Source organism: Montipora capricornis, chromosome 10, assembly GCF_036669925.1.
Source record: "Montipora capricornis isolate CH-2021 chromosome 10, ASM3666992v2, whole genome shotgun sequence".
Lineage (NCBI taxonomy): Eukaryota > Metazoa > Cnidaria > Anthozoa > Scleractinia > Acroporidae > Montipora > Montipora capricornis.
In genome coordinates this window covers 19,681,642-19,693,771 of record NC_090892.1, presented here as the reverse complement: position 1 = coordinate 19,693,771, position 12,130 = coordinate 19,681,642, and the positions used below count along the sequence as shown (strand labels likewise).

Here is a 12,130-nt window from a genome sequence, read left to right as displayed (position 1 = left end):
AACATTAACTACGCACTTTTGTACTGCCACGCAACTCGGATTGAACTGTATCATTACAGAAGGAACCTTCAACCAATCATCAGTTGTAACACAGATTGAGTCAAGAGTCAAGCGACCCATGCCAACCACAACAATGTTTAAATGCATATCCTGTTTACAACCAGGTTTTCCTTTTCACTCTAAAAACTCATTGCCTCAAAGAAAGCTTGGACGGCAAAAAAGCGGGTTATTCATGATAAACGCGCACGACATTAAACACTACAAAGAGGCTGTACCGCCAAAACATGGCTTGTCTTTCATATACCGGATCCGGAATAATTACGTCCATGAAACAAAAGACAAAGCAAAACCCAACAATACTTAGTCAGAATAACAATGGTTCTTTCGTCTTCTGCCATTTTGGTCCGGCATATGAAAGTCTACCCCGAAACATTCACTTGTTTTGACTCTCCAAAAGTATCTGCATACCTTTTCCGATGGAAATCAAACAATATTTTCTGTCTAAAGTCTGCAAAGCCTATTATGCTCGGCTAGGACGTGCCAAATTCTTCTGACTTTACTTTTGTCTTCTTTCTTACCAATCCTAAGGACAGTATCTTGAACAGTCTCGCTATTTTGTTAACTGCGGTGTTTCACATTTTCAATTAACTACTTTCGCGTGGGAAAGTGATATCGGAAAGAAATGTTACCGAGTGACCAGAGTCCCTTTTGATGTTACAACTCGGCAACTAAGACAGAATGAAGAAAACTCTCCACGCAAGGCACTCTATTTTTAACCCATTTGCTGAAATAGTGTCTCAAACGTCATTTGCCTTATTTGTGTGCTTTGAGATGGTGAAATCTATCTAGGAGTTAGTCTTATTTAACTTGAGGATCGACCCACTCAAGGAAAGTAGGCGCAACTCTGTCATTCCCGCAAGGATTCCTGGCTTCTGCAAAAAAGGTAAATTTGTCAAAAATTGATAAGAAAATACAACAAAAACCTGAAAGTCTTTGTTTGAAGACAGCTGAATAACAGCCCTGTTCCAAATAGCTCCCTGAGAGCCAACTTTTCTCCAGACTGTTTGTTGGGCCGATCCATTCCTGAAGGTCCTAATGTACACGTTAAGGCTCTCCGCTGAGTCACCGTACATGTGGTAAAAGAACCGGAGCTTGCAGGGACTTGAACCGGGGACTATTCCCTGGAAGTTCCGGCTGACAAGCCATGCTTTGTCACCATATTTTCGCGGCCAAGATGTTTCAATGTACGTGTAGTAACCATTCTGAGTGGTGTGGTCGGATGGCGGACCAGTGTTGAAGGAGGCTGTTGCACCTGTTTGGACAATAAATACCATGAGATTCCGCCATGTTGGAAACTGGAGCGCTGAATGCACTGTTTTATAAACGACTGTTCCTTACGACAAAATCGGTTAGAGTAACACATTCTGTTTTCATTTGACGCATATGACTCGGCTTGAAAGGCTTGAAAACACGAAACTGGATGTTAGTGACAAATGAATGTTCTTTTCATTTTCTTTCGTCACCCAGATATGATCACGATTCACACTAACTCCATTGATGCCCCTTACTATACAGTAAAATCCCGCTAGTAACAACCTATTTTTAAGAACACGTTAGCCTAAAATTTATCGGTTAGACGCCCTCTAAACAAGAACTGTTGACACTAACATTTGAAACAGGTTCATATTTTCTAAGGGATAGAGGAAAAAGGGCTGCTGTATAGGGGATAAAGGCCGAATACCACTAAATTCTGTTTTCTACAACGCCATTGTTTCCTTCAGGTAATAAGAACCGATAGACCTAATCGGCTAACTTAATGTTGTACCCAATTCAAACCCTTTGGGAATGAAACGTAGGTATTTCCATATCATTTAAATATGAATGCTACATTATCATGCAAATACAATACACAAAGAATCTTAATCCCGGGAGATTTGAATTGGGTACAACATTGAGTTAGCCGATTAGCTCTATTTAAGAAAATAGATAGACTAAACTCTTGTTAATTACCATTTATGTAAGAATCGGTTTAGGCTAAATTTTAAAATGGAAGGTTCTTACTTGCAGGGATTTACTGTATTGAAATGTAGAATTCATCCACACAATATTCAAATCGTATTTGAAATCAAGCATGCTACAATCACCTTGCAATCGTATCAGGGAATCTTTCCTGACGTCGTTATTTACAGTTGAGTTTGCTCACAAAAGGCATTATTCTAATATACAAATTGACTTCAAAAAGTAAAAGAACTTAAATTGTTAGACTTGTTAACTCTCCAAATCTTTTAGCTTTCATAACGAGCCAGTTATTAGCCATCAAACACTGATAAATTCTTGGGTGGCAAAAGCACTAATCACCCCATACATTCTTTCTAAAATTTCGAATTTTCAAAGCATCATTGCTCAGAGATTATCGGGAATATCCCGTTGAAATTTTCAGAGAGAGCTTATGCAATACACTTTCAAAATTCAGTACTGTACTTTTTTCCCGGCTGATTGATTAGATAACGATAACCTTGCGCTTAAGAGGTTAAACTTTGCGTTCATAACTTCGAGGATCATAGCTTCGCTTAAAAACCGAAAGTAATACTAAAAATGTCCCAAAAGAAATGCTCCTAGACTTTGATTAAAGGGCCACCTTCGATCCGAGAGGCTTTTCGACCGTCTGCTTTTGTTATCCAAATTCGCATTGCTTATTGCAGCGATCTGATTGGATGAATTTCAGCTTTGACGGGATTTTTAAAGGCCCACCTTCACCCAAAGGTCATTGCGGTCGTTTGTTTTTGTTTTTCAAATGACGACTTGTCGAAATACGTGATGTGATTGGCTACAGGCACTCAGGCGAATCACGCAGGAAACAACATGTCAGATATTTAGGTAATTTCGTGTTACACAAAATTCAGTCACGGTGCGCAATGACGTTTGGGCGAATGTGGGCCTTTAAGTACGAAAATTGTTCCACGGCACGCAATGCCTGTAGGGTGAACGTGGGCCTCTAACTCTCGCGGACCGGCGTCGGTTTCACAATTCAAAAGGTATTAATGACCAATTAAGAGGGTCAATAGGATGCACCAACCTTTCCTTCGCCGCCAGTCAAAGTTATCTTCACTACTCTGTGTCCAATCACAATATCCTCGAGAAAAGTCACATCTCGTTGCGTACGCACCTATAAGAAGAATTAAATGAGAGGAAACCCAGCACCGTTGTCTCAAGTTCAGAGAGAATGGGAGGAGAGAGGGTGGTGACAATTCTTGCAAGACCGCTTTGAACCATCGTTTTCGGTTAAAGCGTGACAGTATATCTTTCTTGTAAACAACACACATTCAAAGCCATATGATAATCGTTATAAAGAGACACTTGCAAGGGAGAAAAGTCTACTTCCAAATATTTTAAGAAAGCGGAGTCAACACACAGGAAAACAAAGGGACTCGCGAAGGGCTCAGAAAAAATAATCAAGGCAAGTACCGTAACCGCTAAGACTGGTTTGCACCAGCGACTCTAGAATAAGCACAAGAACTATGGAGGTTCGCCCTGTTGATTACTAATTACATTAGTGGTTGAAAAGAGATCCCACATTATCACATCATCATCATCATATCTCTCCATGCCCTACTCTTTGAGAATAGCGTGTAGATTCTTTTACGTCCCACAGGTTTATGAACAATGAGGGGTTGTGAGACGGGGCCTACGGTTTATCGTCCTCATCCGAGAAGACTAGGCAGTCTAACCATTTTCAGATGTCATTACAAAGCCAGCACTTCCTCCTCGCCAGTGCGCGGTACCTGGAGAAAATTATGCATTTCATCAATCTTTTCTGGACTTCAAAACTTAACAAACCAGGATAAACAAAGGAACTTTACATACCACATTGAGTTTCATCCGAATTATCACCACAGTCATCGTTGTAATCACAGACATAATCATTGCTAACACAAGATTTCCGTGTACAGGTTTTGGATTGAGCAGGACAACTGCTAACAACAGGGGGGAGGGCACAATCAACAAACTGAATGTCATCAATAGCGATGTCTCCTGTAAACCATCGGCCACGGATGCCTACAAAGAAACCAATTCGGTTTTCGTCATTTACGCCAAAAAAATAACATTGCGCCCTGGCTTTTAAGTGCTACTATGATCAAAAATCGTTTTCTTTTTTTTCTTCAGATTTTGAAAGTGCGTTCGCTTAACACCTGACTGGCAAAAGTTTGAGCTTTGATTTTTATCCAAAGGCTGTTTACTTCGAGTGTAACTTTCGGATTTCACGGCCCGCCATTACTCAAGTTCACAACTGACCCATTGGACCTCAGAAGGGTTGGATTTGGGGAAAGTGATATCATTTACACACTGGCTTAAAATTTCAGCGTGTAAATGCAGCTTGTTTATATGAGCAAAAAACGAGTTAAGAAGTCTGAAAGCCCGAAACTCCCGCGCTGTATTTATCAATTCAGCCGCGTACACACGTATTGCAATCTTAAACTGGTGAGTCTTTGACGTCATTTCCTCCTCGATCCAGTTCTCTCAAGATTTTAAAATTAGTAATGACGGACTATTAAATAGCAAAAATTCCAGTTAAAATCAGTAAACAGATGTCTTAGTGTGTAGTTCACGTAGTTTTGAAATTCAAAGAAAACGAAAAGTTGATATTTCGGTCACAGTAGCACTTTAAGTTGCATAACTGAAAGTTATGGCCCGCATCTTCAAGTTCAATTTATAGCCGGAAGCACGAGAGCCATAAATTGAAGTGGGAAAAGCCCCCTGAAAAGAACAAGGCGACGTAAGTTGCAGTAAGGTGCGAGAAAACGAGCTTAGCAAAATATTGATTGCACGGAGGCAAGAGTGGTATTCATAAATCGCCACCAAGAAATTACTCTGTTGTTTTTGTGCTAATCATCCTCCATAGCCTCACTTTGGAGTAAAAATTGTATTGGATTTTGTTCTTGCGAACGAGGCTAGTGAGGATAATTAGCACAAAGACAAAAGAGTAATTTCTTGGTGGCCATTTATGAATACTGTCGATGGCCCGATTAAATTGACCATCCGTGACGAGCGTACAATCTGAGAACTATCAATACAAAGCGATCCACCGTCAAGGCACATAAATTAAGAAAATTGGACGTACTTTACCATGAGTTCATACATGTAGCTGTGAAAAGCCAAAGTGAACAAAAAAAGGCCAAACTATCGAAGACAGTTTCTGAACAATTGTGACCTTACCATGCGCATTATCCAACACAGCTACAGTTTGAGATACATGGTACTTGGAACAGACATCTCACAAGAACTACGTGATTCACCAAAACGCTACTATTTGGACACAGTTCGATGTTACTCAAGTTAGAAGATTTATGAACGTTACTTCCAAAGTTACCAATCGCGATCCAAAGATTTGACATTCCTGCGTTGTGTCTTCAGTAGAGGTGATCAAGACACTGACTGTTATCAGGAACTTATGACTACGAGTAAACAACTGATACTTATGGTAATGGGTATACACCGCACATATCACATGCAGTCTCATGGTGGTTTACACATCTTTCTCTGTGGTGAGGCGCCTCAGTCAATATTATTTTGATACCCCCCGCCCCTCCCAACTGCTGTACTGGGAATCTGACACTCCGATAAGACCGAAATCACAAGAACAACAACCTGTTCTATTCTCCTCAAAAACCGGTCCTAACCATGAATGTTTTTGAAGGCGTTGAAAAAACTCGCAGCACGTGTTTTATCCGGTCAAAAAACTGCTGCTCGTCTTTTAAACAGTACATAACTAATAGGCCACGTTCGATATATCAATATTCACATGATATGAGGCTTTATGGTTAAATTTGAATATTGTTTTGTTTAGAAATCTCCCTTGAGGCTTGTGAGACAAGAAAACAGAACTGAGCCGTGAAATTTAACCATAAAGCCTCGTAGCTATGCTTGAATATTGATACATCGAACTTGGCCAATTCATCGCTCGTTATTTTTGAATTGCTATTTCCCTTGTAAATTGCAAATTTCATTTATACGCCTGTGACGTAATAAGAGGCCTCGCGTATTGATTGGCTATATTGACAATAAGTTGCGACAGAAGGCATTCTAAATATGGATGCTCTGAGAAAGCAATACACTAGAAGTAACGGAACGCTTCTAGTTACCTACATTAATCCCTTACCCTGGAAAAGAACTTGGAACGGTTGGCTCTTCTTTCCAATTCCAACGACTCCTTGCAGCCATCTGTTACCTTTGTTACGAGATTTCCTCCACCAGAGCGTCAGTCTATTGCTTGTGTTCATGTAGACACTGAGCGATCCAATGGAGGAGCCATACATGTGGTACCAGAAAGTCATCTTACAGTTGGAATGCGCCTTGTAAAAGAAAAGAAGAGAAAACCCTAATGCGGTGATTAATTCTTTTAGGATAAACTACGTATGCTGAATATTTATGTGATTCAAAGACAACTTACTTCCAACACCGTCGGGAGTTGTTGGGGGGTCCACGGCTACACGTAATGTGATGCCTGCCGATTGCTTTGAAACTCCCCGAAGTATTCGCTATTTTCCCCAATTCCATAATACAGTTCATTTGAGGGGGTGGGGGGGGGGGGGGGGGGGGGGGGAACTTATTTGCATTAAAGCAATGGATATCCAGTTCACTGAAGCACGATACAGTCCGAAAAATTAATAACTTGTATTGTTTTTTTTATGTAAAGAACCCTCCAAAACGTATTGCATTGTGTGAATGAGGGAAATAACAAAATTCCTATCGCTAACGTCCACTCGATTGCCATAAATCCGAAGTAGATTCTTCGTCACGTTTATCAAATTGGAGCTTGCACCGAGTTACTTGCAATCTTGGACATAACGAAAACCTTACCTTCTTGAATTGAGGGCTTAACAACCTGGCCCTGTCTCCAATACGGCCGAATGTTGTCTCAATATACATGAAATAACCTTGATTGGTACCAGTGGTATGGTCTACCGAGGGCCCTGTACCAAAACTTGGTGTTCTGCCTCGCTTGCGACTCCAATCAAAGTGGTCTTTGTCAGTATTTATCCAGCCGCACTGATTGCTCTCGAATGTGCACGTATTCGCTGTGAACAAGAAAGACGGTACCTCATTAGACATATATGACTAAAGGAGTCTGCGTATCTACCCCAATTGTTCTGCACGCGAGGGAGAACCTTACCTTCCCGCGTTGGTTTTGTATCAGAAATCTCACTCGTTCGCTGCACTCACTCATTCGATTTCAGATACTTCACCAACTCGTGTGAAAATCCCGTACGCGCGTGCTTTCAATGAAGTAATCTCTATTTTCTTCACGTAACTCAAGTGAACAAATAGATTCCATGTTGCCGTGCGTCTGTTCAGTAACAGATCACAAATGACGTCAATATGTGGTAAGAACAAACAAGTGGCATACGAGCTGATAGCCGAGTGTCACTAACGTTCTTACCATATTTTGGTGTCTTCTGTGATCTTTTAGGGAGCTTAAGCATGCGCGTGTTTGAGACGCGGACGGCAACCGGAAGTGAGCTGTTTTCCTTTTTAACATGTCTTCGCACAACCACATTTACATTGCCAAGTATCTTTTCTCCATTAGAGATGATTAGTATAAAAATCTGGGAGACACCACTGTCCTAGCGCGCGAAATATTTTTTTCCGGTTGCCGTCCGCGTCTCAAAAACGCGCGTGCTTAAGCTCCCTATTAGGAAGTTTTAGAGACGTCAACGGCGACGGCAACGAGAACGTCACAAATTGTCATATTTGGTGGACAAAAGCAAAAGCTTTGCAAGCTCTGCACGTGCGTTTTACATTTTTTGTCCATTTCCTTGGAATAGTCACGAAGTGAGTGATAAGAATGACGCAAATTTATGTTTTGAGATGAAGTTCTCCTTGCCGTTCTCGTTGCCGTTGCCGTTGCTAAAGCTCCCTGTTACTTAACAGACGCACGGCAAAATGGAAACTATTCGTTTCGATCATAGGTAAGGAATAAGCAAAATGCGTGCATTATTGATCTTATTATACAAACATATTTATTTCATAAGGGATATTATTGATCTAATTTCAGACTCTTCTACTATTACATTTTTCATTTCTTATTTATATGATGCAATCTTATGTGTACATTTTTGTTGTATTTTAAGAGTTTTTAACATCGGAGTTGAACATTGGATATAGAACCTGTATCATATTTTTATTGTTATTATTATTATTATTATTATTATTATTATTATTATTATTATTATTATTATTATTATTAAGTTTCAACATCATGCTCTGGCTGTTGTCATTGCCGTCTTTTCTTCTGTTAGGCGAGTCCTAACAAATGACCAAAGGCTAACAGAATTATCTCTTCTTCACATTTCCAACACTTTCCTCAATATCCTTGCAGTTCCCAACAAGGCAGTTTTTTGCATTACTCCAACATTGAATGGTATCCCTAGCTTTCCAATCCACCTATCAAATCGTTTGGTGACACTTCCAAGGGCTCCTATCACTACAGGTACGACTTCTACCATTTTGAGTTGCCACAACACCAGTTTTCGATTAGTCAATCGATTTCAGAACTGGCTTTAACAGTCTTGTAACAGGACATAAAAATAGCTGACATCAAAACCAACCACCTTAAATACTCGTCCTATTTGGAACGAGGCCTTATTCCGGCCTTAATATTTGACAGTGGCTGCGTCAAATAATTTCGTTGATCCCTCAGCATCTAGCTTTTGCAACTGATTTCAGAGCTGTCTACAGCAGTTTCTTTCACACGAAATTACACACAACCCGACCACCATACTTACAATCAATCCACGCTAGGATGAGTTATCTCGATACCAAAAATTATTATGGAAATGAATCCAAGTTTTACTCATTCAGCGCTAACACCCATTGCATTACTCCAACATTGAATGGAATCCCTAGCTTTCCAATCCACCTATCAAATCGTTTGGTGACACTTCCAAGGGCTCCTTTCACTACAGGTACGACTTCTACCATTTTGAGTTTCCACAGTCTTCCGATCTCAGTCTTTAAGTCCTGGTATTTTTCCACTTTTTCCCTTTCTTTTTCCCCTACTCTTACATCAGCTGGTACAGCAATATCGATGATTATCCCCTTTCGCTCTTTCATGTCAATTACAATTATTTCTGGTCTTCTTGCCTCTATCACATTGTCACACTGAACATTGATATCCCACAATTATTATTATTATTATTATTATTATTATTATTATTATTATTATATTATTATTATTATTATTATTATTATTATATTATTATTATTATTATTATTATTATTCATACTTACGGCAGAACCTTTCATCTGAGCCATCGGCACAATCCAAGTTGAAATCACAGACTTTGCTTGTCGCTATACATCTACCATCGCTGACACAGGGAACCTCTGGTAGAATACAGTTGTTTGGAGCAATCGTGGTAACAGGTGTCACTGTTGAGCCAACTCCTGGCAGAGAACCAGTGAATGGTTGGCATTTGGGTTCAACAGCAATGCTAAGATCGTCAATAGCGATATCACCTTGATATCCCCTGCCTCTAACACCTACAAGAAACGACAATTTAAGTTAACTATGGATTGCATTCATTTTTATTTTATTGTGCTCAAGTTCAAGGACAAAAATCGGTCGGCGGCTATGTTGGTAATGAAACTTAAATCAGGAACAGCGGAGACGTGAACCTCACTTTAAAACGAAAAGGTTCGTTAAAAATGAAAATTGGCACGATCGAACAATTTTGTGAGCCAGAAACAGATCTGCGTTCACAGGCTGCCGTCTTGTCTTTAATTTCTGCAATGTTTTCTTTTGTCTCGGCAAAACGATACCACCGTTGGTAACGTACGTCCGGATATGCAAGCAATTAGATGCACGCCGAATTTTAACATCCAACAGGAAGTGTCCCTTCAAAAAGCGCCCGCAAAAGAGGAAACACTGTTGTGGACACAATGTTTCCCGCAATGTTTCTTCGGCGCGCAACAAATTCTGAAACATTTTTGCTTCTCGGGAAGCAAATTTTGCTTCCGCAAGAAATGTTTCCTGGGGCCTTAAGTCCAAGCGAGTGCTACCTATTTCAAGTCCAACAATGACGTAACGGTAAAGGTTAGCGTTATTTTCAGCTTAGGGTACACGCAGCTGCTTATCCTCATTTGAGAAGCAACGTTTGGGGGACACTTTGTTACGTTTATTGTCTGTACTCCGAGACAAGAGTGATGTTGATGTTAAGGAGAAGAGCAAGGGGACACCTTGTGACGCTTATTGAAATCCGCGTTTATCTAATGGACCTTACTCGCGTGGCGGCCATATTGGCCACAGACAGCAGATTTCGTACCCGGAGCGTCGAGATGAAATGTTTGGGAACGAGTTTCGGTGCGCAAAAACAACAGTTTTCAATCCCTCGGGACTCAACATGCCGCCATGTTATTAAGGCCTATTACTTGCATTTCTGGACATATCTGCCGATGGTCGAGTGAACTGTTTTCTGTTGAACATCACAATAACGAGAGTAGCACAATATTCAAGCTTGATTCACACTAGCGACGCGAAGGAAAAAGCAAGAAATGTTAACGCGAAGGACGCCAACGCAAGGAAGGTTAGACACAAAGGTAAAATCAAAACGGACTTAATTTTTACTTAAAATGCGAGAGAGCCATCTTGGTTTCAACTTCAACCGAATTGGCATAGGACATTCGCGTTTGCGTTGCTCTGTTTACACGTCAACACAAGAGCCAAGGAACGGAATGATTTTTTTTTCCAATTCCTTGTATTGTTGGCGCTTGCGCTTACCTTTGCAAAAGGCTGTGGTAGTTCTCGTGGCAATTTAAGACAGACGCAGACATCAAATGATCCAATAAAAATGCACTTAATGCAAACAGGAGACGATAGGCGCGAGAAAACAAGCATACGTAATTGCATTCAGTTAAAAAAACAGCCCAAATTTTGCTTCCCATCCCATCCGAAACCAAGGCAATTGCACAGTTATTTCCAACAGTTAATTATCTCGCGAGGCTAAAGTTAACTTACGCGAAAAACCATTTTTCGATTAGTCAATCGATTACAGAACTGGCTTTAACAGCCTTGTAACAGGACATAAAAATAGCTGACATCAAAACCAACCACCTTAAATACTCGTCCTATTTGGAACGAGGCCTTATTCCGGCCTTAACATTTGACAGTGGCTGCGTCAAATAATTTCGTTGATCCCTCAGCATCTAGCTTTTGCAACTGATTTCAGAGCTGTCTACAGCAGTTTTTTTCACACGAAATTACACACAACCCGACCACCATACTTACAATCAATCCACGCTAGGATGAGTTATCTCGATACCAAAAATTATTATGCAAATGAATACAACTTTTACTCAGTCAGCGCTAACACCCATTGCATTTAAACTGACCTTCAATGATAAGTTGGAAGGGCTGATTTCCATTGCTCGCATTCACCACAGATCGAATCCAGTTGTCTCCCAGACTGCCGGACATGTTCCCAAGTGTTATTAGTGGTCCATTTAATTTAGTGCGCATATAAACTACCAGACCATTTACATGGCGACCAAACATATGATAAAACATCCGCAAACTACATTGCCCAATAAGATTTGGACTGGTAAGCCTGGCACGATCCCCAAACCTCTGGCCACTGGCCTCCATGTAAAGATAGTAGCCTAAGAAATAAATGATAACAAATGCAAGTTCTTTTCGTATCCCAACATGTTGCCACTGGAAAGGCACCGAACTGCTTGCAAAGGTTATTTTTTCGAATGAATAATAGATAGGTTAACCTATGACTAAGCTAAACAAGGCGTCCTGAAGCCTATACACTCCAACAAATCATTAGAATGATAGAATGGATAATATCCTCACACATGAGTGCCTGGCAGTTCGAGGAGGGAGAAGGATGGAGGGACAGATTGATCAAAACGTATCCACTATGCAGTCCAAATAGATTTATTTGTACTTGCATGATTAAAACGAGTGTTGACAGCTCCCGTAAGACGCCACATGATGAATGTACACGTTACCATTCAGCTTCAGTACCTGAGACTATTTTTGAAGTTGTTTTTAAAAGACATCCTTTTCGATTTGATTTATTCCTTGAGGACTCCTAAAGTAAGAGATCGACGTTTTGCTTCGCGAGCT

At 40.4% G+C, this 12,130-nt stretch overlaps 1 protein-coding gene across 1 annotated transcript in view; it reads right to left on the bottom strand.

Moving 5' to 3' along the window:
• LOC138018374 (MAM and LDL-receptor class A domain-containing protein 2-like) overlaps positions 1-12,130 on the bottom strand; it is a 252,304-nt gene that overhangs the window by 71,376 nt on the left and 168,798 nt on the right. The window contains exons 93-96 of the mRNA XM_068864996.1: positions 11,389-11,655; positions 9,289-9,540; positions 6,859-7,076; positions 6,158-6,350 (exon numbers count right to left, since the gene is read on the bottom strand). Of these exons, the coding sequence (XP_068721097.1) occupies positions 6,158-6,350; positions 6,859-7,076; positions 9,289-9,540; positions 11,389-11,655 (930 nt within the window). The remainder of the gene's footprint in view (positions 1-6,157; positions 6,351-6,858; positions 7,077-9,288; positions 9,541-11,388; positions 11,656-12,130) is intronic.